Source organism: Callorhinus ursinus, unplaced genomic scaffold, assembly GCF_003265705.2.
Source record: "Callorhinus ursinus isolate GAN/ISIS: 27379988/994484 unplaced genomic scaffold, GSC_fseal_2.0 scaffold29, whole genome shotgun sequence".
NCBI lineage: Eukaryota > Metazoa > Chordata > Mammalia > Carnivora > Otariidae > Callorhinus > Callorhinus ursinus.
The window spans coordinates 6,645,884-6,673,538 of NW_027397091.1; the positions used below are offsets into that span (position 1 = coordinate 6,645,884).

General features: G+C 41.5%; 1 protein-coding gene across 15 annotated transcripts in view; it reads left to right on the top strand.

Annotated features, from left to right (window-relative positions):
* Positions 1 to 24,085, top strand: part of PLCB4 (phospholipase C beta 4) — a 414,054-nt gene extending 389,969 nt beyond the window's left edge. For 13 of the 15 annotated variants that reach the window (XM_073878371.1, XM_073878370.1, XM_073878376.1 and 10 more), the window contains 8 exons: positions 6,082 to 6,197; positions 7,515 to 7,590; positions 9,372 to 9,547; positions 12,036 to 12,137; positions 16,862 to 16,919; positions 17,284 to 17,370; positions 20,425 to 20,461; positions 22,553 to 24,085. In XM_073878371.1, coding sequence (XP_073734472.1) covers positions 6,082 to 6,197; positions 7,515 to 7,590; positions 9,372 to 9,547; positions 12,036 to 12,137; positions 16,862 to 16,919; positions 17,284 to 17,370; positions 20,425 to 20,461; positions 22,553 to 22,641 — 741 coding nt within the window. In that variant the 3' untranslated portion in view covers positions 22,642 to 24,085. Of the gene's footprint in view, positions 1 to 6,081; positions 6,198 to 7,514; positions 7,591 to 9,371; positions 9,548 to 12,035; positions 12,138 to 16,861; positions 16,920 to 17,283; positions 17,371 to 20,424; positions 20,462 to 22,552 lie in introns of those variants that run through there. The other 2 variants (XM_073878374.1, XR_012374116.1) reach the window with 2 other exon arrangements.
* Positions 24,086 to 27,655: the final 3,570 nt, after the last annotated feature.

Here is a 27,655-nt window from a genome sequence, read left to right on the forward strand (position 1 = left end):
AAAAAAAAAACAGTTAAAGAAAATTAACTTTGATGAACTAATGAATCCTGGTAAAAAAAAAAAAAGCCATGAATTCTATGTGCAGCATTCCCCTAGCGCTGGTGTTCTCCCATTCTTCTTGATCGGTAAACTTGGTCTTGGCTTGCTGGCAGTTCGTGCTGATCTTCTGGGGGACGGGCCTGTTGCCATGGTTTCCAAATCTCTTTGCGGGAGGCGGAATTGCCCCGCCCTTGTGAGTCCGGGCTAAGCAAGCTGCTTGGGTTTGCTCTGAGGAGCTTTTGTTCCCTGCAAGCTCTCGGTACAGCTTTGGAGGACCAGGGTGAAAATGGTGGCCTCCCAATCTCCACCTGGAGGAGCTGAGAACTCAGGGCTCCGCTCCTCAGTGCGCCCCCAGAGAAAACCAGTCACTCCTGTCTCCCCGGTCTCCGGCCGCACACCGTGCTCACCCGGCTTGTGACCGAGCGTTTCTGTCTCTGGCACCCGACCCCATGTGGAGTTTCCAAACCCAGCAGATCCCTGCGGTGCACACCCACGCCGCTCCTCCCGGGGGAGGAAGGGGAGTCTCCCCGGATCTGCCGCTTGTTGGGTCCCTGCTGGGGGAGCCGTGCCCCGACTGGGCCGCGGATCACAGTTTATGGCAACCGCGAGCTGAGAGCCCGCGCCTCGGCTCCGTCTCTGCAGCCGGCTTCCCCGCTCCGATACCTGGGAGCTCTGCTGCACTCAGGCAGCCCCGGTCTTTCTGTGACCCCGAGGGTCCGGAGACTGCACTGTCCTGCAAGGGTTCCACTCCCCGCTTAGCCACTGCAGCCACGTCCCTCAGCGGAGCCGACTCTAAAAGTTCCGATTTTGTGCTCCGCGGCTCTATCACTTGCCAGAAGCGGCCGGCGGAGGCCCCTCCCCCGCCGTCTATCCTCCCGAATATCGCCTCGGATTCACTTCTCTGCACATCCTACCTTCCAGTCAGTGGTCACTTCTCTGTTCAGAGAGTTGTTGCTACTCTCCTCTTCGATCTCCTGTTGAGTTCGTAGGTGTTCAGAATGGTTTGATCCCTATTCAGCTGAATTCCTGAGACCAGACGAAATCTAGCTATGCTGTACTTTTTATTCCTGTGACCTGTTCATTCCACAACTGGAAGCCTGTATCTCCCAGTCCCCTTCTCTCATTTTGCCCACCCGCCTACTCCCTTCTCCTCTGGAACCATCAGTCTGTATTTATACATCTGATTCTGCTTTTTGTTTCTTCATTTGGCTTTGGTTTTCTTAGGTCCCACATGAGTGGAATCATTTGGTATTTGTCTTTCTCTGAGTTACTTCACTTACCATAATACCCTTTGCATCCATCCATGTTGTTGCAAATGGGATGCTCTCATCCTTTTTTATGGCTGCATAATATTCCATTTTATATATGCGTGTGATTGTGTGTACATATACACACACCGCAACTTCCTATCCATATGTCTATCAGGGGACACCTGCGGTGCTTCCACATCTTGGCTGTTGTAACTACAAAGATCCATATATCTTTTGGAATTAGTGTTTTCTTTGGGTAAACACCCAGTAGTGAAATTCATGCTCCTAACCACTTGACTGCATTACCTCTGAGTTTTCCCACATTGATTTTTCTTTCTCACATCTTGATGGTCTTAGTTAAAGGTTTTTAAAACCAGTCGTGATTCTATGAGAACACAAATATCTTGGCTTCCTTTGGGACTGTTTTTTCAACATAGGATCCTTGGACCAAGAGGTGGAGGCTTTGTAAAAAAAAAATGCATATTCTTTCATCTGAGACTTAATGATAATCTCCAAGAAGAGGTCTAGGAAATAAATTTAAGCACCTCTCCTGCACACATTACATTTTGAGAACTGTTTCTTTAGCAATATTACTTGGTACTCTATTATGTCCCTTGACCCCTTAGTGGAAGTTCCCGTAATTTCCTGCAAGCTGAGGATGAGGCCTCCTTACAAAAACAGATTTTGACCTGTTGTCAAGCAATAATGAGAATAAATACCCCCAGCCTTTCTGTGAAACAACACCTTACAACCCTAGGATGGGGCTAAGATTTGCCACCCTAAGGCCTTCGGTTATAAAGTAACCTACTGAGAAGGAAACCTGGCCCATGCTGTATCCTCCCAACCACAGCATCCAAGCATCCACCTTGGCAGTTGGAAGCTGAGAGCAGAGACTCCTACTCAGTCCATATTATGATTGTAGGGCACTCACAGCTCTTACACATCAGCCTAGGTAAGTAATGCCACTGCTTAGACCTACAGGGAAGCAGAGAATCCAAGAGCTAAATCCCAGTGGCTTAAGACATAGATGTATTATGCCAAAGAAATCATCTTTTCAACCTTGGTTAGCTACAGGATGAGGAGGAATTGTGTACGAGGATCTGCCCTCTGCAAGAGGTACACAGAAATAGGTGTGTGAGCTGCTTTTAGGATACCAAGCAGAAAAGTCAGGGATAATGACCATGTCAGCCCCCAGTGAGACTGGGCTGTGAGTTAACATACCTAGAATTTGGCAGTTGGCAGTGGTCATTGGCCATTGCTTTTGACCCTGTGAGGGCAGCTGGCAATCAGACTCCTGTGTGTCTCTCACTTTCTAGAACCACCTCTCTAACCTGAAATGGAAACTAGGGGGAATGGCTTTCAAGTGTCCATTAGATGAGAGAGAGCAAAAGCAGAACTAAGCAACAGTAATCTCCCCTAATGCATGACTCATTGGAATCCAGAACTGGAGTTTCTTTCAGTAAGAAATGGGCATACTTTTCAATTGTCTGATGTGGTCAAATCCCTAGAGCAAATAAAACCCAAAGTTGGGTAAGTATCCCCAATAACATGTTAGAAGAACAGTTAAAATTTAAATCCCTACAGGGACTAAATAAGTAAATGAAAGAAGTTGGTTAGAGAGAGCAGAAGAGCATTCATTCCCATCCAAAAGGCAAATCAGACTTAGCTTCCCACCACTGCTGCCTTGAGAGTCCATGGGCCAGCTTCATTCTCGAAAGGGGATTCATAAAATCTGAAATCTTATATGAACTTCCAGATCTTTAAATATTAGTCACTAGTTCAGTCTTCTCTCAAAACACCATGGAGAGGAGGGAGAAATCTTACATTTGTAGGCTGGATGCATCCCTGGGGCCACCGGTTTGCAGCATCACCATCAGATGAGTCCAGTGAAATGCCTGAGAAACTGACCAATATTTGGCATTTCAGTAAAGCTACTGATGGAAAATTTGTTCTTTGCTATGCAAACAATTTAGCTGATAACATCAAGACTGCTGTTAAACTCATCAATTATAATTAATAGTAAGACCTCAGTGCCAGACCCATAACTCTGTTAGGAAGAGAGACAGCAGCCACCCACAGAGGCAGCTTACTGGTGACCTCAGAGTTGCATGCTGAGCAAACGTGCCTTACTCCAATTTTTCAGCAATATCTGTGGTGCAGTCATTCACGCCCACATCATTCACGCCCACGCCACATCAGTCACAAGAATGAATTGCAGCAGAAGTCTGTCCCAAAAGAAGCTGAATTTACTCTTAACTCCAGTAAGAAACCTATAAATTCTGCTAAAGACTGTATATGTATTCTCCCCAAAAATATCCCAACTAAGATCGCCTTTTCGGTCAACACATCTAATTTTGGTACTCTTGACCTAAATGAATGAAAAAAAAAAGGTATGCCTCTTCAGTAGTGTCTCATGATTTAATTAAGGACCAAAGAATAGAACCAATGATAGGCTTTTTCTGAGTTAAAATGGACGGAGAGACCATTTCCTGGCTCCTCTGTTTTATGCTCCAGGAAGCTGAGGCTTCACCACCATCACATAATTAGGAGCCCGTTCCTTCGTGAATGGAGAAGTGGTGTGTGGAAACCAAATTATCCTAACACACTTCAGTGACCACTTCCTACCACACAGGAATCATTCTGAGCATGTAGAGAAACACAGAGATACTTTTTCAAGACCAACTTTGTTATTTGTATTAACAGTAATCATTTTGATTCAGTGTACTTCTAATTTTCCATATTTTTTTTAAAGATTTATTCATTTGAGAGAGAGCACAAGCAGGGAGAGGGGCAGAGGGAGAGGGAGAAGCAGACTCCTCTGCTGAGCAGGGAGCCTGATGCAGGGCTCGATCCCAGGACCCCGGGATCATGACCTGAGCTGAAGGCAGATGCTTAACTGATGGAGCCACCTAGGTACCCCCTAATTTTCCATATTATTCCTGCATACATTCAGTAACTTTGCAGCTCATAAACAACCCATGAATGAGGTTGGGCAAATGGATCTTGTTCAGTTTTCTAAGAAAGAAGGTGAGGGCTGGAAAGATTTATATAAGTTTCATAAGGCCCCACTTGGCTAATTATTGACTGAGCTAAGACCAGAATCCAAGTGCTCCTGCTGTTTTCCCTTGCTATTTTTTCATTTGTACAACAAATATTTAATGAGCACCTGCTCTGAACCAAGTTTTGCGTCATGTACCTCTGAACAAAGACTTGCCCTGCCTTCATAGAGAATATCTTACCTACTGGAATCTATTGTGAATGCCTTTCGTCACAAACAGCCTCATTCCTCATCTCTAATTGGGTTAATAAGATTCACCATAAGGTTTCCTTAAGAAATAGTCTGTCAGTGTACTTCCAAGCCTCAAATCCTCTCCTTTTCTTGTGCTGCACTAGGCTATTTAAAGAACAATCTTCTCCACCCTCCCTCCGATACTTGCAAGAAACAGGAAAGCAGAAAGATTACACAGGAAAGATTATTCTAATCTGTTTGAATCTGCACTTGCATAGAGTCCCTTATTTATTTGCCCAGGAAAATTAACACTTGGGCTGGGCAGGCGTGATGCCTTTAAATCTTGGAAGGAAGACTATTATTAGGACATTTTAGTAGGCTCGTTGTTGTCCACACAATACAAGAGTAGTTAAATCCATTCAAATAAGGAGATGTTAACGTGTTGATTCCTGAGGCAGTTGATTCAGTGTGGAGGGAAGGTTTATTGATTTAATCATTCTGCTCGCTCTCCCTTATCCCAAGTCACTCTCTGTATGTTATCATGGATATTGAATAATATGAACATGTTACTATATTTTGAATAAGGTGTAGCAGGCATTTGAAATATGATTATTATATTTACTTTTAGTCCTAACAACCTTGTGAACTAGGTATCGCTTTCCCAGTTACAAAGATGAACAGATTGAGAGGCTAGATGAGTTGCCCCAGGATTTAAGCCTAAAGAACCCATGCCTTTAACCCAATCTACCACATTGCAAAAGCCCTGGCTGAAATGTGTTTATAACACAAAGTGCACACATATTGGGAATGTGGCTAGATTTATGAGGCCTTCCAACCACAAATTAAGCAAGATACTGTTCCACATGATTCCCTGACCCCAAATCCACAGCCAGATAGCGTCACCTTGGACCACTCTGTTGTCCCCATTGTCGGTTTCCTGTCCTGAGAATCTCCCCACCCAGCACCACCCTGCTCCACGACTTCTAAAGGCATGATGGGGATTTGAAGTCAGCTGACAGTGACAATCCCACTGGCAATTCTCACTGTTTAGCGATAGTATTTAAGACTTTCCAAAAACGTGCTGGGCGTTTAGAAACCATGTCACATGTGAATAGTTATACTTAGCATGTGAAAGAGGGAAACTATGGTAGCTGAACTTACCTAGTTGAGAACCACTGTGTGGTAGGGGCTGTGGAGTAATTAGTTGTTTCCAACAGAACAAAGACCAGTGGGTAGAAGTTCTGTGGAGAACATGTATGTGTAGAAGAGAGGACTTTGGGATGATCGGTGCTGCAGCCCAGTAGTGTGCAGGGATGCCTTTTGAGGTGGGCATGTTCTTTAGGCTGAGGCTAGACACTCCCTTATTGGGGATACCCCTGTACAAGAAACTCTTGTGTTGGGCTGGAGATTGGAAGTCCTTCCACTTCTCAGAATTGGTTACTCCTCAATTTCCAAACCTTGGTTCTGGGAAAGCTGTTGAGAATCGTGCCAGCCAAACATAGGCAAAGTTTGTCAGCCACCCTGGAAGAGCCCAACTTGTGACGGCAGATTTTTCTCATTCAGGAGCACAGCACGATGCAGAAGTTGCACTGCACACAAGTTGACAAAATTGTGGCACAGTATGACAAAGAGAAGTCAACGCATGAGAAAATCCTAGAGAAGGCGATGAAGAAGAAGGGGTAATGGCTTTTTATTTCATTCTGAAAGCTTTTTGCCTTTTTATATTTTGTCTTCCCCCACAGTTCATTTAACTGCTTAGGTCAAGGCAGAACTTAGTCTTGACTGTGTTTTCATTCCATTAAAATTTTTTCCTGGAAAATAAGAGACTCATTCAACTAAAGGCAGGGATTGAAGTAGAAAAGAGGAGCTTTATTCCAGTTGGACAGCCATTGGTTGATGACACCGTAACTATGTCCCTCATGTGTTTTCCACTTGGGTATCTTTAAGGTGAATGGGGGGGTGGGGGAGAAGGAAGGACAAGCTAAAGTTGGGAACTTTTGAAATTACAGAAATCCTTTTTCATAGCCAGAAAATAAATAAGTTTGATGCACTCAGGAAAAAAAAATGCAATCTCGATTTTTAATATTTGAAGACTCTTTAGCTAATGCCAACAGATAAAACTGTTAAATAAACCCTATCAGTGCATTTTACTATAAAAGATTTTTGTCTAGAATTAAGCCAGGGGGATGTTTCTGTGATGCCACAAGCTCTCCAAATAACAGACTAAAGGGAGAGCATCCTCGGTGCCAGCCCTTGAGAAGTAATAGATTTGATGAGAGTCAAATAGATTTGATGAGAGTCTAGCATTTTTAGAATAATGCTTTTCTCAGAGACGTTCTCAATAAGATAATGAAGCATTCTCACTTAGGCCATAATACATCAGAGCGTATATGCTGAAGACAGAAGCTCGGGACCTGTTCTGGTTTCAGCAATGCTACAGATATTCCAAAAGGGAAAAATTATCACTGAAATAAGCAGTAATGGTTGCTGGGAAATTGCCTCATATGTATTTCCTAGTCACAATGGAATAAGAAGCAAAAATTGCCCTGTGATGCCAAGAAATGTTATTTTCTGCCTTGCTGGCATGTGTAAAAGACAAAAATCTGGCTTTATAACCAGAAAGAATTTAAAAATTCACTTCCAGGCTGAGGACCTATTTTCTAGTTATTATCTCCAATAGTATTTTATTGAATAAATGAAAAATTAGCCTCAAGAAAAGCAGGAACCAAAATGGAAACTCTGACAACAGACCCTTCACAATGAAATCATTGTTAGATGTGAAGTGTCTCTTTGTGTAGTGGTTGAATTGAGTAATCACGATGTGGATGTTTTGTAAGGTGTACATCTATTACTAGAAATACTGATGTTGCCCAATGAGCCATGATGTCCCGTGTTTGATGAACAAATTGTCTTCATTAGAAAGCTTTGGAGCAAGGGCCCATGGGAATGGGAAGATATCTAACATCTGGCACATGTTTATGATTTTCCATTTTCAGGGGAAGTAATTGTCTCGAAATGAAAAAAGAAACCGAAATTAAAATTCAGACACTGACATCAGATCACAAATCTAAGGTAAGAAAATGCCTATTTTTACAGCAGGAACTTGCAGAAGATACTTTGTAATTTTTTAGATGCCTTACCTAACATAAATCAGAAATAACTAACCTGGGGCTGGTCTGGGAAGTCAAGAGATATCGTCATTCCCATTTGTTCCAGACTCACTGGCTTTGGGAAGGGCCATTTCCTGGAACATCTTTTACTTCATCTGTAGAAATATGCATACAGTCTGTCTATGCTGCCTGCCTCCTGCCTCTGGGGCATCAAGTGAAACAGGACAAATACTATATAAAATACAGAACATGCTTCTCTAGAGAAGTAACATTAAACATAGAACAAAAACCCACCCAACCTGAGGGTTGTTAGTAACTCTTTGATACTTATTCCATTCTAACTTTGCTGTGGAAGTTTGGGATGGGGAAAAAAATCAAGAGCTGACATTCTAGGAGATGAGCCCAATTACTCATATTTCCCCCAAAACATAAGAAAATAGGAACTTGGGAGATTTATTAGTTTGTGGGCTTTTGGGGAACTGAGCACTAAGTTCCAGTCAATAATGCAAAGAATTCTTCTAGCAGTAATAGTTACAGAGGAGGGGTGGTACTCTTAAAACTCCCAACTCTAGCTTTTGGTCAAACCAGCCAGCCTCCCTGTGTCTCCACGCAGTTCTGTCATCTGCCCTGTGGCCCTGCTGCCTACGTGGGTGAGCCACATGGTTCAAATGGAGGTTCTCCTCGGTGCTATGTATTTTGTGTCCATCGTGTGAAGTTACATAGGCAGGAAGCCATGTGTCTTTGAGAGTTCTTCAGTCTCTCTCTTCTTAACTGGAATGTTTGAGAATTAATGTCTGTGCACCATGCCATGACTTCTAGAAGCTTTGCACAGATAGGAAAGTAGAAATCTTGGCCATGATATCAGTTTGCTGCACAGCACACCGGGTCAAAATCTAGTGACGTAAGACACCTCCCAGTTATTACCTTACAATTGAGTGGGTCAGAATTTGGGCTATACTCAGTTGGATAGTTCTTGGGATTGTGATTAGGGCTCACTCGTGTGTCTGCCATTAGCCGGGATCGATGGCTGTACTGAGATACCCCGGTTGGTAGCTGGCAGCTGATTGCTTTTTCCTGTATGACCTCTCATCCTCCAGCAGGCTAGCATAGGCTCTGTCCCAAGGCAGCCTTGGGATTCCAGACAGCAAGAGGGAGCATTTTCCAAACTCCTGCTTGCACCACATTTGCTACTGTCTCGTGGCTAAAACAAATCCCAAGGGTGGCCAGTTTTAAGGAGGTGGAGAAATGGACACTAGATCTTGATGAGGAAAGGTACAAAACCACATTGCAAAGAGCATGGATATAGGGAGGGAAGACTTTCTACCCCAACGTCTGATACGGTTGACACAATGAGAGTCCTAATCCAGCGATAAAGAGAACCTAGGCCTTCTCCATTCAGACCTGCGGCCGTGTGGATGTGAAGCAGGAAAAGCATGAGGAGATTAGGAGAAGCTGAGAGAATCCATAAGGAGCCCAGAGTCTAGACAAAAGGAAACATGGACAAGTTAAGCAGTGGAATCATAGGGCATAGCTGAAAATTTATAACCAAAGCAATTGATTATTTTAAGAAGCTAGGACTTCCTGAGTCCCCTGGATTAGTACATATTTTTTGCAGTTGGAGTGTCTACTGATTCACCAGCTAAATTGGTGGGTGGGATTTTAAATGCACGACAGAGACTGTTTTCAGTTCAAACCTGATCTGTGAGAATTCCAAGTGGCACCATCCCATTTTCCCCCACACAGGTCAAAGAGATAGTGGCCCAGCACACAAAGGAGTGGTCAGAAATGATCAACACCCACAGTGCTGAGGAGCAAGAAATCCGGGACCTGCACCTCAGCCAGCAGTGTGAGCTCCTGAGAAAGCTACTGATCAATGCCCATGAGCAGCAAACCCAGCAGCTGAAACTGTCCCATGACAGGTAGGCAAGTGCGCCTTCTCCAGAGAGAACTCCTAATTTTGTAATAACACTGAGCTGTTACGTGTATCACGTCATACGGTTGAGGTGAGCAACATGAACTATAAGCAATGGCCTCTGCCATCGAAGTGCTTTCAAGTGTTGGCAAGGTCTTAACACTCACATGAAAAATGAAGTTGAATTACAAATAGTATACGATGTATACCAAAAAGCACAGCCCGAAGGAACTCTGCTGTCTCTCTAGTAGCTTCACATGGAGGCTTCAGGGAGTGTTAGGGCCAACGCTGGGCTTTGGAAAACGGCCTGGAGCCTCTTAGGAGAGAGGACACAGAAGGAGACAAAGACCAACCAGTTAAGCTCCTCGATCAGATTGGCTCTGATCACTCAGTGGCTAAATGTGGTGAGATCCTTCTTTACATGATTAGGACTTCTAGAAATTTTAGAAAGATAGGCCTAATCAAGAAACAGCAAAGAAGTATCGGTTGATGAATTGAATATTACATTTAAAATTCTGCAAATGATGAGCTAGACTCCCCTGCCCCACCCCCCCGCCCCCAGCAGAAGAGTGTCGATGTCAATTACATCCTTTTATCACAGCCTTTACAGCTTGCTCGCCATGCCTCGGATATGCCACTGTTACGGTCTATTGATATACACAAAAGAGTAGAAAATTGAAGCGTTGTACAAACAAAGCAAACAAAAAAAGTGTTTAAATGCTAACTGCATAAATTATCTGGGCGCGTTCATGAATTCCCAGCCCGGTTTTGGAGTGATGGATCGATCCAGCTGTAAGAACGTGAAGCGTCTTGCCATTGTTGCCCAATTCTCATTCAAGGCAACGAAATGAGGTAGACCGTGCTAAGTTTGCTGGAGGTCAGTGGTCTGTACCCTGTCCATTCTAAAGTATTCTATGAAGTTGTATAGGATTAGGAGTGATCTTTTCTTTTTTGCCCTTCAAGATGCTCTTAATTCGGTACACAAAAAGGTCTGCTCACCACTCTGTCTTTGACCGCTACCGCAGTACCAGATTGTAATCATCCCTCCTTCCCCAAAGATACTTCACAGGACGAGGTGCTCCTCTCTCCTCTTTCTTGTCATTGAATAAAGAAAAAAGCCCTCAACAGTAAACATTGTTCAAAAGGAAAAAAAAAAAAGTAAACTAATTCTTGCATTGCTTAGGAAGTTATCTGAAGAGAGCATAATCTAATTACTAGTTTAGCTTAAAAAATAAGTGCACGGCCAGGGCATTTTTCCAAGTAACAACAGCATTTGGGCTTTTTCTCAAGCACCCTGTGGTTGTGTGTCTGCCTCACGATAACAACCCTTGGTTAAAAAAAAATCTTGCCCTCTTAAGACTGGTCAGCCACATTTGGTCATTCAGCAGCGTTTGCGGAATGAATGAATGAAGTAATGGTCAGTTGACTAACACTAACTGAAGGAACAACTTGAGAGCCATTTTCTTGGGTCCAGGAGTTTCTATGCATATTCCTACCTCTGTGGGCTCAGTGTTGTCCATCTCTTTTGATATGGTGCAGATACCACTTAGAATATTAGTATACCTGACTCCTTGGTCACTCATTTCCAGGCAGGGTTTCAAGGAGACCTCTATAGGTTCCAGAAAGAATTCTTTGCTAATACTCATTTCAGTGCTCTAAAATGTATACCTTTAATGTACAAGTAAATAACCTGTGAGTCTTTCTCATGAGCACACAGACATTCCAGCACACGCAGGGATCCAGGGGCCTAATGTAAACATTCCCTTTTTTCCCCTAAAACCCATGCTTATCTGAAACTACTCAGTTCCCTTCATTCCCATGAGCTGTCATAGAACGTGAAGGTCACTTGTGAGGGTCAGAACATCCTCTCTCTCTCCTCCAGGCCATCTGACCCCAAGAAATGTAGGCAAAGCTGGAAGATCTTTATGTTTTTATGGACAAACGTAATGCCTCTTCATCCCAGTTCATCACGGTCACTTCCCTAGTAGGTGACCCACCTCTGCTTCTCATGGATTAGGGCTTTTTGCCTCCTTTTCGCAGGATACAAAATAACTCAATGAGCTCAATAGTGGGGGGAGAAAACCTACTTCTGTTATATGTAGAATTTATTTTTCCATTATAAATATCCATAACATAAAATTTGCCATTTTAACCACTTTTTAAAGATTTGACAGCGAGTGAGAGAGAGAGAAGGAGCAGCAGAGGGAGAAGGAGAAGCAGGCTCTCCGCTGAGCAGGGAGCCCGACGCAGGACTCGAGCCCAGGACCCTGGGATCATGACCTGAGCCTAAGGCAGACGCTTGACTGAGCCACCCAGGCGCCCCCATTTTAACCATTTTTAAAAGTGTGTGGCTGTCAGTACACTCACACTGTTGTGTAGCCAGCACCACCATCCATCTCCAGGACGTTTTTTATCTTCCCCCATTGAAACTTTGTACCCACTAAACACTAACTCCCCATCCCTCCAACCCCCATTTGTTTACTTTTAATATTTAGGGAAAGCAAGGAAATGCGAGCACACCAGGCTAAGATTTCTATGGAAAACAGCAAAGCCATCAGCCAAGATAAATCTATCAAGAACAAAGCAGAACGGGAAAGGTAAGCCTGAGAGTGCTCACTGTGGGGATGGAGCATTGGCTGGGAGGCATAAACACAATGTTTCTGTGCGTATACACACACTACTCAAAATCCCTGTGAGTGTTGGCTATGAATTCTGCTGTTACCGCTATGAAGATTTATTGTTGTTGCTCTAGAACACTTGTCTTCTGATTGTTCACTACCACCAGTAAAATAAATGTACGTTCAGTATATGTGTGCTCATCCACAAACCAAATGGCACAAAATACGGTAAAATATCCTTCCCACATTCCACTGGGTCATCCTGCAAGTATCTCACCTGCTCAGGTATGGGCCCATTCTGGATGGGATGGTTCTGACTAGCAGCCTGTAGGAAGGCAGTCCTCTTTCTTTGATTTGCTTGGTGCTGTCCCTGACCCCAGGGATCATCTCAAAAGTCCCCAGGTTTTCTGGTTTGACCTTTTCTTAGGTTGGGTTTTTAAGAAACGGAGACCAAGACGGGAACTTGGGTGCATGTGATTTACTGAGGAAGGGATCTTCAGAGAAGAGGAATAGGGGAAGCAGGAAGGGTTCAAGGCAGTGACTGAGCAAAGATTTATTGCTCTCAGCTACAGTCCCTCTTCAGCCTGATCGCAAGCTCTGGAGGATAAGCTGCACCACCAACCTCTTTGAACCAAGGGCATCTAGCTTTTGTACTTCTGTTGGTCAACCATTTGCCACCTGGGGCTAGGGGAAGGTGTGTGTTATCTCCAGAGGAAGTTCCAGGTGCAAGCCCTTTAGGCAAAGGCGGTAAAGGGGATTTGAGAGGACATCAGGAGTCGTGTTACCCAAGAGAGGGAGTTGAGAGCACTTGATTCTAAGTGATCCTAAAATATAGAGCCAAGTGAAGATTAGCTCTTGGGACTGAGACATGAGCGTGTTGAGGGCTTCAAGACACTCAGCTCTTGCTTAGCTATAGGCTGAGCTGTTGGAGAACTTTGCAGATGCAAAGGAAAGCACCTGTGTTTCACGGTCTCCCTGTCTACGTGGTCTCTTATGGAAGCTTATTGGATACCTGATGTTGCCTCTTTGTTTTGAACATGGTGAGAACTGCCATCCAACTACCTCAATTTCACTGATTTTTTTTTTTAAAGCACAACTCAATTATTAATAAAGATGTTAAACATGAAATATGATAAAATATGAAGGATAATACCATCCAGTGCATTTTCATGCAGAAGTGTTGTTGAATTAAGTACAGTTGGGAATGGATCATCAATAGGATACGGAATTCCACAGTAATTGGACTTGGAAATGAATTGACTTTTTAAAATGTTGGCCAAGAAATTTCCCAGTCAACGTGGAGCATCTAGGGAAATTATTACTCAATTGAATCAGTACTTCTTTGCACCATCCTGTCGTGGCTCTTGTTTATTTATTCTCAAGGAACTGTGTTTAAAGGCCTTATATATGTGGAAATGACATTATCTGCTTTTAGCTCACAAACGTAAAATATTCCAGCCATGATAAAACCTCATCAGTTTGAACTATTTTAGATTCCCTGAAGTAAAATACAGAATTCAGTAGGATAAATGTGTTAATCATTAAACAGCTCTTTATCATTTTTTTCAAGTATGTTACAAAGTGGACTTCAGCCCAGTTGAGGTCAAATTATCTTGAACTCTAAGTTACTGATAAAAACTTTGTTTTGACTTTGTCTCCAGTGGTAGGTGGTTCTAAAACGTCTACAAATGGCTGGTTTTTAAAATAATTTCTGTGTGTAAAATGGTTACCTTCTAAACACATTGTGTATGTGTGTCCACTTAAAGTACTGAGAAATAAAATTTTAAGTTATAATCAGACAGCTTAGAAAGACATATAGAGGCTGACACTTTTATTCCCGAGTCAAAGAGGACATTTCAACAGAGAGTATGCAATATTTAAAACAACCACCATGCAAGTACTGTCTATCCATGTATAGAAGGTAGTTCTATAGCAAATAGCATATACCACATAGCAAAAGAAACAATCAGCAAAATGAAGAGGCAACCTACAGAATGGGAGAAAATATTTGTAAACCATTTATCAGGGATTAATATCCAAATAAGTATAAGAAACTCATACAACTCAGTAACAACAAAACAATCTGATTTTAAAATGGGCAGAGGACCTAAGTAGACATTTTTCCAAAGAAAACATACAAATGGCCAACAGGCACATGAAAAATGTTCAAGATCCCTAATCATCAGGGAGATGCAAATCAAAACCACAATGAAATAAAACCTCATAACTGTTAGAATGGCTGTTTATCAAAAATACAAGAAATGGAACAAGTGTTGGTGAGGATGTAGAGAAAAGAGGACCTTGCTGCTTTGTTGGGGCCATGTAAATTGGTGCAGCCACTATAAAAAAACAATACAGAGGTTCCTTCAAAAATTAAAAATAGCAATACCATATAATAATAGAAATAGCATATAATCTTACAACCCCACTTCTGGGTATCTATCTGAAGGAAATGAAATCACTATACCAAAGCAATAACTGCACCCCCATGTTCATTGCAGCATTATTCAACTAACCAAGACATGGAAATAACCTTAGTGCCCATAAATGGATGAATGGATAAAGAAAATATCATTTTATGTCTGCATACACACACAGTGGAATATTATCCAGCCATTAAAAAAGGAAAGCTTGGCATCTGTGACATCGATGGAACTTGAGGGCATAATGCTAAGTGAAATAAGCCAGAGAAAGACAAATAATGTATGATTTCATTTAGAAACAGAGTAAAATGGTGGGTTTCAGGAGTTAAGGGAATGCAGAAAAGGGAAAATGTTAAAGGGGACAGACTTCCAGTTATAAGAGGACTAACTTCCAGAGATCTAATATTGAGAATGGTGACTATAGTTAACAGTACTGTATTATATACTTGAAAGTTGCTAAGAGAGTAGATCTTAAATCTTAAATGTTTTCACCTTAAAAAAAGTTTGTAATTCTCACTCTAAATATCACGTTAGCTACCTTTTTTTTTTTTTTTTTTTTTTAGAGAGAGAGAGTGCAAGTGGGGTGTGGAGGGGCAGAGGGAGAGAGAGAATGTTAAGCAGGCTCCATGCCCAGTGTGGAGCCCAGTGCAGGGCTCGATCTCACAACTTTGAGATCCTGACCTTAGCTGAAATTGAGAGTTGGATGCTCAACTGACTGAGCCACGCAGGTGCCCCTAGGTGTATATACTTTTTAAAATGAAAACTAGTGAGTTAAACACCCAAGAGAGTATAAAATTAGAAATACAGAGTGAACCCAAAGATCTCGGATGGGGAGAAATAAAAAAGCAAAAAGTTCTGAAGTAGAAAACAAAAAGCAATGGAGCATATCCACAAAAACAAAAGCTTATTATTTGAAAAAAATAAAATCAGTGAACCTCCAGCAAGACTGCTCAAGAAGCAAAAGAACACAGGTTAGTAATATTAGGGATAAAAAGGAGAAATGACTACAGATCTAATCAGTATTTTTGAAAATGAAGACTACATAAAGAATACGACCAGTGAGTTTGAACACTTAAAGGGAATGGACAATTGCCTAGAAAAATACTAATATCCAAAACTGAAAAGGAAGAAGAAAACCTGAATAGACCCATAGCTGTTAGAGAAATTCAATCAGTAGACGTCTATTCAGTCATGAAAAGCACTCCAGCCTCACTGGTAATGATGCCACTTCATAAAACTAATTGACACAAAAGTCGATGTCTTAGGGTACCAAGAGTGCACAAAGACCTGAAGAAAAGGTAGTGTTCAAACCCTGGTTGTGAATGCAAATAAGGACAAGTGCTTTGGAGTAAAGATGAAGCTGTTCATTCCCCACCAACCTGCAAATCTAGGCATATATAGAGAAATCCTTGCTCGTGTGCACAAGAAGATATGCCCTACATTTATTGAGTCAGCAGATAGTGTGTCAAGCATTATGGGACCCTAAGCACTAGATCATTGGAGCATTGTTTGGAAACAACCTATCTGTCATTATTGGCAACTGGAAATATTGTATTCTCTTCATAAATGTTTGAAAAAATCCATACAACAGTTGAAAGTAATGGAAGAGCTTGAAACACAGTTGTAGCTCTAGAAACTAGGCTAAGTAATAAGTTATAGGAAGAAACCCAGAATAGGTTACCATTTAGGTAAATTTGGAAAACACACAGAGCAATAGAGACCAGCTGCATCACTTGGGCACTTCTTAGAAATGCAGAGTCTCATGCCCCACTCCAGACCCACTGAATCAGACCCTCTGGGGGTGGACCCAGCAATCTGTGTTTTTGACAGTATCTCCATTTGATTTGTAGGCACCTGAAAATTTGACAAGCATTTGTATATATTACAAATGGATACATCCATATGAAATAAAAATATTAAAACATGGATGGTAAGGTCCACACCCAACTCAAAATAGGGGTTATGTTTGGAGAGAAAGAAAGGAGGGGCGTGGAATCAGGAAAAATACAAAAGGGGCTTTCATTATATCTGTAACACTTTGTTTCCTTTAAAAATATGAGACAAGCAGGGCAAAACATTAATATTGACTAATCTGAGTGATGGGTACAAAGAAGTTTGTATTTCTCTCTCTGTACATTATGTCTTTGAAAATTCCACAAAAATTAGGTAAAGTGATAATCCCATCCAGAGAATTAAATAGAATATAACGCTTTCTTATGTAATATTATGTTAATTCTATTCAATGTCATGCCAACTGTTACTTGTACCTATTACTTTTAGGCGAGTCAGGGAGTTAAATAGCAGCAACACCAAAAAGTTTCTGGAAGAAAGAAAAAGAGTAAGTATTTTGTAATTTTCTTGGCACTGTATACAATAACTCATGCTTAGATATCAGACCTCTTCTGGCTAATTTGCTTAATTTGATTTTTCTGTACATTAAACATTCTAGCTTCTCTTGTCTGCTCCCTGAGAGCTAATCTATCACTTAAATCTTAATGATATTAATTTGGCACCATTTTATATGGAAAAGGAAGCCAAGCTTTGATTACGCATAAATACTCTATTATGTTCTGAGAAGATTTTCACAGGGAAGATCTTCCCAGTAATAATTATGGGTTTAAACTGTAAACTTAACAGCCGTACCTCATCCATAAGTTTTCAGATTACAACCCAAAGTTTATCAGAATTTTTCTTTTTTACAGCTTGCAATGAAGCAGTCCAAAGAAATGGATCAATTGAAAAAAGTCCAGCTTGAACACCTAGAGTTCCTAGAGAAACAGAATGAGCAGGTATCTTACCTAAAAGGCATGAAAAGACATAGCCAGCCTGCTTTGGGAGGCAGATGACCTGCCTGCAGTGATAGCCCAAGCAGTGGTGTGGAAAGGTGCTAGTAAAAATATGATTCCTTTTACTGTATTTTCCCCATTTCATCAAACAAGACAGAATTCTTTTTGGAAGTGGGAGAGGAATGTAGCCATGGGGCAGGGGGAGGGGGACCCAAAGTCATCATTTGAATAGATGGTGATGATTCTAAGAACGATGTCCCTGAGAAGAGAAAACGAAGGTTACAAATTATTTCTCCATTTTCATTTAGAGCTTTAGAATTTGCAACCTAGGGGCGAGCAACTTTAAACATTTGCTATGTTTAAAAGCAAATGAGAGAAACCATCTCTTTCAACCTCAGTCTAAAAGTGAAGTTACAAAACCATCTCAGGGCTTCCAAGCGGGACCCCCAGAAAGGAGCTGGCAAAACTCTACAAACCACTGAACACGAGTGGATACCATGCTCTTGGTGTTTTTTCCCAGCAAGACAAAACACTAAGAAGTCAACACCAATAGTTATCCAAAATCCACCTCTTGAGTTAGCCATCAGCTGTTACATAGCAACAGCAATATCTCTGTATGTTTACCTGAAGGACAGTACAGGTGGGCTCTTTCCCAAATGGGCTACACAGTCCATTGGCCATCCAGTTATTTCAACTGCTGGCCATACCCCTAACTTACAAGGCAAAATGACCCTGCAGAGCAGGTTAAATTTCAGTCTGTCTCAAATCTCAGTTTTTAGGTATAGCTGGTTTAGAAGTTTTTATATCTAGATAATCTACTTCCATCTAGAAACTATGAAGAGGGTTTGATGAAATAGGTACTTGTACTACATTGTTCTTTCCTATTTCCTCTATCTATAAAGCAATCCTATCGAAGGTATATTTCTCAGAGTAAATGGCTTCTGTTGAAAAACACTTCAGTTGGAATTACACTAAAATGTATCTTTGAGAAAGTAAAACAGAACCATAAAATCTTCTTTTTTGTATTGCAGTTGGGTAACAAATCCAACTTCCGGTTTCAGATTTGTTACTTTTCAATAGACCAAAGTTTTATTCATCAGCATACTTCTGAGTTACGTTTCACATTTCCTTTTCAGCTAAATGCTTCTATTCATGAACAGTCCACAGATCCTCAAGGGGGACAATAAATGTTTATTGTCCTGTGGGTCCAATTCATTTGACCATCTCATAGATACATCACGTTCTGGTACAGGATACCTAGCTTGACCATCTCATAGATACATCACGTTCTGGTACAGGATACCTAGCTTATGTTTTTGCTCTTAAAGCACTTCCCAGAAAGTGTTCCCATGGGCATAATGGGAGTAGGAATAAAGGTAAAGCCACCGTCTCTAAAACATTAGGATCCACTTCAGTGATTCAGGGCTGGGTGGGGTAAGGATGCCTCTCAGAAGAAGGCACAGTGAAGGTAAGGCACAGTTATGTTTCAGTTAACTAAATTAAGAAACGACTTAGAAATTACTGTGTTGCTTGGCAACAAGTTTGGCTAAAGAATGTAAATGTGCTAAAAATTACTCATTACTACAATAGTTGTGAATATCAGAGCTAGAGAATACACTTACCTACTCTTTTTTTTTTATTTCGGAGCCCAAGTGCATAATAAAAAAATCACTTTGAGCTTTTATCCTAACACATGGAGAATTCAAACCACACCAGAGTTCTTCCATTAAAATATATTGGATTAGTGATAACTAGACTGATTGAGCATATTTGGGAGGATAGTGGCTTTTTGTTCCAAAAATTCATGTAATGCATTTCAATACATCATAAGCAACATCCACCACCCACAGCTGATCCTTCAAGTTACAGAAGCTCAGGAAAGCACAGATCATGAGGAGGCTTGAGATTTGATGAAGATTTAATGAGATTCAATGAAAAGAAACTCACAATATCATATTGATGCTTCTGGCAGAGGTAGAATTTGGACTTGAATTTCTGTGTTAAGCCCTGCTTTACAAAAACATGGGCTGTTCGATAACAAATTCAGTCCCAGATCTTTCTAGTACGGTTTTGTTTTGTTTGGAACTTAGAGGTCAGAGAGCTGTGAGTTATGTGTGTCACGACACTGAAGCAGGCATAGGTGCAAAAGATAGAGTGACTCTTATTTCTTCCGTCATCATAGGCAAGGTCTGGAATCAGGAAGGAGAGCTCCCTTCGTAACAAATTAAGCATTTCACTGGCAGAAAAGTTTCCTATTTCCGGACAGTCCTAAATTTGTGTAACAGTTTCCCAAACCCTCGTTAAACCCAAAGACTATTCTGTTTCTAAGCCAAGATAATTTTAACATTCATCCATAATATCTCTTTAAGGCTTCCTACTGCTTCCTTGTGACCCTACTCCCAGAAGCTCACCCCACCCCCCCAAGGATCTACTTAATTAGCTAGACCAGCGTTGAGGGGAACTAGCAGAAACAACTCAAGTTTTAATACAATTTGGCCCTGATTCTGGATCCTAACCTCATGTGCTCTTTTTTTAAGCCACCTACTGGCCTTGCCTACTTGGTCATTCAGTGCTTCATTTAAAACTCCAAAGGTTGGGGATCGGTTTTCTACTAAATTTTCCCATAGACCTCCCAGCCACAAGTATGTCATCTGTCCTGACATGTATCATTTCAACATTAACAGCTCCATTACTATCATACCCAAGCTTTAAAAGTTGATTTTTGTCCATCAATCCTATCATTTAATAAAGAGAAGTGAGGGTACTTGCTAAAGGGAGGGTTGCCTCCTCATCCCTGCAGGAGAACACAGTCTGGGCTCCTAGGCATTGGTTGCTTGCTTTGTTTCTTTTGTTTTGTTTTGGTTTTTTTCTGTTGAGATCAACCTGGTGGGGGAAGTTTGTCACTGATGGGCGTATACATGTTTTATTCTTAGCTCTTTGCTTTTCTCTATATGGTTTTGCATTCATTTTTCAAGTACTCATTTATTCAGTATTCATTTATTTTCTTTGTTTTATATGTATGACTCAATTTTGACATTACTATTTTTGTACAAACAGCTATTGAAATCCTGCCATGCAGTGTCCCAAACACAAGGTAGGCCCGAAACTCTGATAAGCAAGACATTGCTTTCCTTCTCAGCTCTGTTAGTATGCTTGGTGCACTCTCCATTTATGATTCACATCTGGTCATAACTAATTAGTATCTCAAGGGTTTGGATTTGAAAGCTTGATTATTTCATGCTTGGATTTCTGAGGTAATATTCAAACAGAAATGCCCAAAATCTTTAGAGAATTATTTCTGAATTATTATGAGTCTTAGCCAACGGTTCCTATAGCAGACCTAGAAAACTCAAGTCATGCTAATGAAGATATACCCAGGCATCAAGAACAGTGATATATGACTGTCATTTGGACCGAGCACAGCTAAGACTGGGTCACAAAGTCAGCTTTTTGACAAGCATTAATAGGACTGCAATTAATTGTTAAAGCACCCTACTAAAAGTTCATTGGTGCTTTTTAATGACAGAGTTATGGTCTGCGTGCAGAAACATTATGCAGTGTCATTATACAGTGACTCCTGTCATGCTTTCTGCTAGATCTGGTCTGCCAAGGACCCTTATCAACTCTCATAAGTAAGGTGACCATATAATTTATTATCTGAACCAGGATCGTTTTGAGAGTGAAAGGTTCATACTCGCCAGGACTACGGGCATAAACTGGAACTGTCCCTGGCAAATGGGAATGAATGGTCACCCTGCTCATCTGAGAACCTCGCTCTAATAGCAGCCCTGTAATGGCATATGTTCAATATGGTCTTTAAATGCTAAGTGGGGAGAAGCATAGGGTGTCTTTTATTGCTATTTATGGAACATAAAAGTATTTAATTTCTGGCGCTGATACTGTTTCACTGTCATCTCTTATGAATACCGTTTGTGTCATAGTTTCATGTTTGTATATTTTTCTCCATTTCTCATTTCTCTCTCAGAGTATTAGTATATTTCAGGCATCGAAAACTAGGTAGAGGGAACCATCCATCCCATATTTGAGCAGAAAGATAAAATTCGTAGTTATTATTACACCCATCTTCACCAAAAGGGAATTTAAAGCCACAATATAAAAATAAGAGAATTACTGTATGTCCATGGGTCAAACTAGTTTTGGGGACATCTAGATGCTCGTAGGATGATCTTCGGATTTGACCCAACCCCCCTACTGACCTTCCATCGAGTTGGAATACCTAAACAGACATGAAGAATATAAGAGCACTTCAGAGTCCTCCTCTCAGTATTATCTTTATATGCCCACATTTCCATTCTTAAATGGCCTTTATTTCAAAGTGGTAGGTCACAAAAAGAGGAAAGGGATGCTTTATTTTTCCTTCAAAAGATACATGCATTGGGTTGGGCCCAAGCATCCAGAAACCAGTTGGAAAGTAAATGTTGAAATAAGCGAGTTGATGTGTCACCAGAATCTTCCTCGCCCTCGATTCCTTTCTACCTCCCAAACCACCTGGTTGTCTTAGTGACAGTCTTAAGCCATGGTGAACTCAATTTCATGAAGCCTATAAAAAACTACCCCAAATAAGCGAGGGCCGGTAGGGAGAATTTTTGGACAATAGGATTCTAGGAACCCTACATATTCCTGTAATGTTCTATTTGCAAGGTACTCCAGCCAAACCAACGTGATCCGCTCCCACCTAAACTTCTCCATCAGTCAGATTCTTAGGGAATTAATTAAATTTCAGGCTATTAGGGGGAAAGTATTGTACCTAAGCAACACTTTGGCTAAAAGTTCCAATTATAGTCAAGGCAAAATGTCCATCTGTAGAAACCAAATGGTTTGACGTGATGTAGTCTAAATATTGAGCGACTGCCTTAGCCTCTTTTCAGATGGTTTTCCTGGCACGCTGTAGAACTAGTCCTCCACAGTCTTTAATGTGCATAAAAAATGTCTTTGGGATCTTGCGAAAATGCACATTCTGATCCCATAGGTCTGGGGTAGAGTCCAAGATTGTGCATTTCTCACAAGGTCCCAGGCAGTGCTGATGCAGATAGTCCCTGGACCTCACTTTGTAGAGCAAGGATAGAGTGATAGCATCAGATTTATGGAAGAAGAGAGTCTGCGGTGGCTACATGCCTTTAGGAGAGGATTTCAACATTGTAAGGCTTCATTTCTCATGTTGCAGGCGAAGGAGATGCAGCAGATGGGGAAGTTGGAAGCCGAGATGGACCGCAGACCAGCAACAGTAGTGTGAATCTGCAAAATGCAAACTGAGGCAGCAACACCTCCCAGCATCAAAAGATCACCCCCAACCTTCCCAACCCAGATGTCATGCAAGACGGCTGTTGCCTTTTGGGTTTCCTTTATGTACAGACAAGATGTTACACCTGAACCCACAGCAACTTATATATGTCTATGTAGCATTTTGAGTATTGGGTTTCTTTGGCCAACCAAAAGTAGCTCCGAATCCACCAAAATTACTGTCCCAGTGAGGCAGAGTTTAACCCTTGATATTACAACTTAAACATGTTTGCTATAAAATACCATCACAAGTGAATGAGCTTGGTGTAAACAACTCCTCTCTGTGATGCATTTAGGACATGTTTGAGCTGCAGCAAAAATAGTGCATTAGTGATTCAATAGCAAGTGCATGCACTAGGGAAAAAAAAAAAAACTCTGTCCACAAATTCAGCAGAAGTGGCAATCTGCTAGACAAATAATTTTGCAGGATTTTTGTACATCTAAGTTACCTCATCAGTAAGTGCCATGTCTCTGCCATGCCATAAGAAGCTAATTTCCTGTAAAAGTTGTGGAAATTATTAGAGTAAAAAAAAAAATTAGAACAGTGTACCTGTGCCAAAACTCATCAGTGCTCGAGGGAGAACTTTGTTAGGCACACGTGAGACAGTTTACATCTGATATTGCTTTATAGGAATTGCTTCTGCCGATTCCAGACATTCTAATACACTATTACACCATAAAGATTGTGAAGTGGTTATTGGCAAACGTTTGTAAATGTGACATGTATAAAGTATTTATACTCCTAATTCACACTGTTATAGAGCAAAATCATCTAAGTATTGCCACATGACAAGGTTAGTCAACAGGAATACTAGAACTATGTTTGCATGATACACAAGCACCCATTAGGACTAATCCGTACACACACAGTTAATCTAATGCCAAATAAACACTGGCTAAATAAATGTATGGCACAGAATATAATTTGACTATCAAGACTTTAAGCATAATGAAAAAGTCTATATATATGTGTATATGAATTATGTGGGCATTCTTGATACTTCAAGTTCTAGTTTCAAAAAAATACATAACTAATTTAATTTTACACAAAAATATTTATGCAGATTTTCAGAATTTCATATCAGGAAATAACCTTTTTACGTCTGTTCAATATCAAAACGATTTGCTACAGTGTTTATCTGCATGGTCTTTAAGCCCGCTGTAGTTGTGTTGCAGACAGTGCATGAAAAAGTATTCTGCGGGGAACCGAGCCATGCCACCAAAGCCGGGAAGAGCGCATGGAAACGGTAGTCTAGAGCTAATCAGATGACTGATTTTAGGACACAAAACACCAACTGAATTGTATATGCTTGTACAAATTGATTCTGTGTGTTCCTCTGAACAAAGCAGAGAAAATTATGTTACCGTCAATATTGAAATTAAACTTCCAACTTCTCTAATAAAAAATTAAAACACATTTAACACCTGTCCTCATGTATGCGTTCCAGCAGACTTTTTGCCTTCTTCACAAATGATCTCTTCATTATTTCCAGAGGAGGCTTCTTCATGCCCCAATACATTTTCCCCCCAAATGACACAAAACAGGCTGATTCTGGTTGACTCCCAAAGGTAGTATATTTGGGTTTTTTCCTCATATTTATCATTTGAACTGGTTTCTGTGAAATTTCTCTAGTTCCCTGTTTGCTTATCTGCAAGACAATGGGGTTAGACTATGTATCTTTCAGCACTAACATCCCATGGAAAACTATGGCTATTAAAATAGCACCATACTGGGGTGCCTACGTGGCTCAATCGTTAGGCATCTCACTCTTGGTTTTTGCTCAGGTCATGATCTCAGGGTCAGAAGATTGAGCCCTACTTTGGGCTCCACTCTCAGTGTTGGTTCTGCTTGAGATTCTCTCTCTCCCTCGGCCCTTCCCCCAACTCAACTCGCTCACTCTCTCTCAAAATAAAATCTTTAAAAAAATTTTTTCTTAAATAGTACCACATTGGGATGGCCCATTCTCAAGAATTTCGAATGGCTCATCAAATCAAAGGACTTCTAACAAGAGCTCAGCTCAACATTCTGTGGCACTACACTGAATTCATCAATTGCCTCCTTCTTCCTTTGCTTCTGAGAGGTACTCCCAGTTTTCCCATTGTTCTGATCTCTTCTCTGCCTCTTCATCCTTTTACACCACCATAAATATTCCAGTACTATATCCAGAGCCAGTTTTTTCTTTAACCCAGACTACTTCCAGTATTTAAGATATCCTACCTCCTCCCCAAAAGATTCCACTGTAGTGGGATTAAATGTACACACAGCTCAGATGTTCAACAAGATGTTTTACTTTCAATTTTAAGTTCAGATTGCACTCAAATTCTGCATTCTTATGAAGGAAACAAAAGCTTGCCAATTAAAATAATTCAGTCTTTTCCAGCTTAAAAATATGTTATTTCCGAGGCATTTTCAGTTACTGAAAAGTCAAATCCCCCCTTAGAGTCCCAGCCCCATTCAGGTCTCCTTGCTTCTTTCTCCAGACAGCAGTGGGGAGGAGTATCTGGTCTCCCCACTGCTGGACAGTCCTAACTGCCCTGTGCTACAGCCCTGCAAATTGGGTCCTTCCATCCCAGTGGCTCAAGGTCTTTGCTCAGGCAAGTGTTCACCCTGGACTCAGTTTATTTTAGCATTCTTCTGGAAGATGCAGGAACTTCTGGATCTTTGTGGGCTGTGGGAGAACTAGAAGTGCTAACTCCAGTCCATTCATTCAAGTACCTCCTTTGCCCATTTGTCAGCTACTAGCTCCATGTTCCAACGTCATGAGGTTTCTCCAGGAGGCTTGCAGTTTATTAGAGCAATGCCCCAAGAAGCAAAAAGCAAGCCTGTTTTATATGAGGCCCCAGGCCTATCTGGGTTCATACTACATCTTGCTTCTCCCACCCAGCAGCACTTTCTGTTCAACCTGGGAGTCAGGACGCTTGAGCCTCAATTCTTTCTCTTTCTCCTCAGCCCAGAAAGGTTATGGAACCGCCTATTCCTGCCTGACTGGAATGCCCATACAAGACTGTATTCCTTCTTCCTAAGCAGATTATTCTTCCCTTTTGGGAGGATAAAAAGCTTCATGGGGGGAAAAAGGTTGCCAAAATTGGGGAACCCATTGGGAAGTATCATAGTTCATCAGATCTAAGACACCATTGATTATAACGTCACCATCATTTTATATACCACAAAGAAAACAGGCTGCCAATTAAACGAGGACACATCACCCTGTGATTGTAAGACACCTCAATTCCAGAGATGTTAAAATGTGAAAAATGTTTCTTGGAATCCATGAAATAGTATTTCAAAAATATTGTACAAGCTAATCAAATCCCAAGACTTGAGGGTTGATGGGAGTTGGGGGAGGAAGGCAAGTATTAAAGACAGGATACAAGAGAAATATTATATCAGAAAACCTAAAGCAAAGAAAACTTCTGCAATTGGGACTGTAATTTAGTAGTGAGCTTCCTTCAAAAGCAATTAAAAAGAAAAGAAATTGGACTTCCAGGGAAGACGGTAGAGTAGAAAGATCTTAAGCTTACCTCATCCCATGGATACAACTAGATAACACCCACATTAGTGTAAATAACCCAGAAAATGACCCAAAGATTGGCAGAAGAGACTATTCACAGTTAAACGCAGAGAAAAGTCCCCATCAAAGAGGGTTGGAAGAGCAGAGGTGCAGTTGGGAGCTAAAAAGACCCCCATGGGACAGTCCGTGAGAGGGAGGGATACCACAGGTGTAGAGAGGCAGACCCTATTACCCAGGCATGGGAGCCCTCAGAGAAGACAAATCCCCATAACATTTAACTTTTAAAACCAGAGGGGCCTAATGTCATGAGGTTTTTTTTTATATAATTTTTTATTGTTATGTTAATCACCATACATTACATCATTAGTTTTTTTTTTTTAAAGATTTTATTTATTTGAGAGAGGAGGAGAGAGAAAGCACGTGAGATGGGGGGAGGGTCAGAGGGAGAAGCAGACTCCCTGCCGAGCAGGGAGCCCGATGCGGGACTCGATCCAGGGACTCCAGGATCATGACCTGAGCCGAAGGCAGTCGCTTAACCAACTGAGCCACCTAGGCACCCCTACCTCATTAGTTTTTTTTTTTCTTTTTAATTTTATTATGTTATATTAGTCACCATACAATAAATCATTAGTTTTTGATGTGGTGATCCATGATTCATTGTTTGTGCATAACACCCCTAATGTCATGAGTTCTTATAATCAGTGGGGCTTAACACCTGGAACTTTAAAAATCAGAGGGCTCTGCTTTGGGAAACCCTGGAGGGTGAGAGGAAACTGAATTCCCACCATTAAAGAGACAGCACAGCAAATAGCCTGGCTGAGATACAGCATAGAAGCAGCAATTTGAAAAACACCTAGGGTATAAGAGATTTGCTTACTCATCTTAGAGCATGTGCTGAAGGAGTAGGAATCTATAGGAGACTTATATAGGATAAAAGGAGCTGGCAGGCACCATTTCCCTCCCCCCACTTTCCCCCACCCCCTGCATAAACACAAGGCCACCTGCAGGAATCAGCGCAGTACCAACACTCTATCTAGCTTGCTAACAGTGAGACTCACCCTCATCATCTCCTACAGACATGCCCCCTCTAGCCAGGTTTTTGTCCCAGATCTCCGCCCACAGGAGACCCCCAAAATAACTTGCTATCATGCACCCCACCCCACATTGTCTTGCAGACCCAACCCCTCCCATACACCCTTGGCCAGAGCCCATCCAAAGTGGTGCCACAGGTATAGCAGTGTGCAAGCACACCCAACAGGGGCCAGCACCACTCCGAAGTAACTCTTGCGCCAGGGAGAGGGGAAGATAACCACACGTACCAGCAAGGGACTGGGGGCAGGCATCTGGTCTGACTGGAGACCCCACCTGCCAATAAAAGCTTCTCAAGGGACAACACAAAGAAAGTGCCCAGCAGTTCAGATCTACCATAGCTCTGGCAAATGCCTGGTCAGACTCAATTCAAGTCCAGGGCAGCC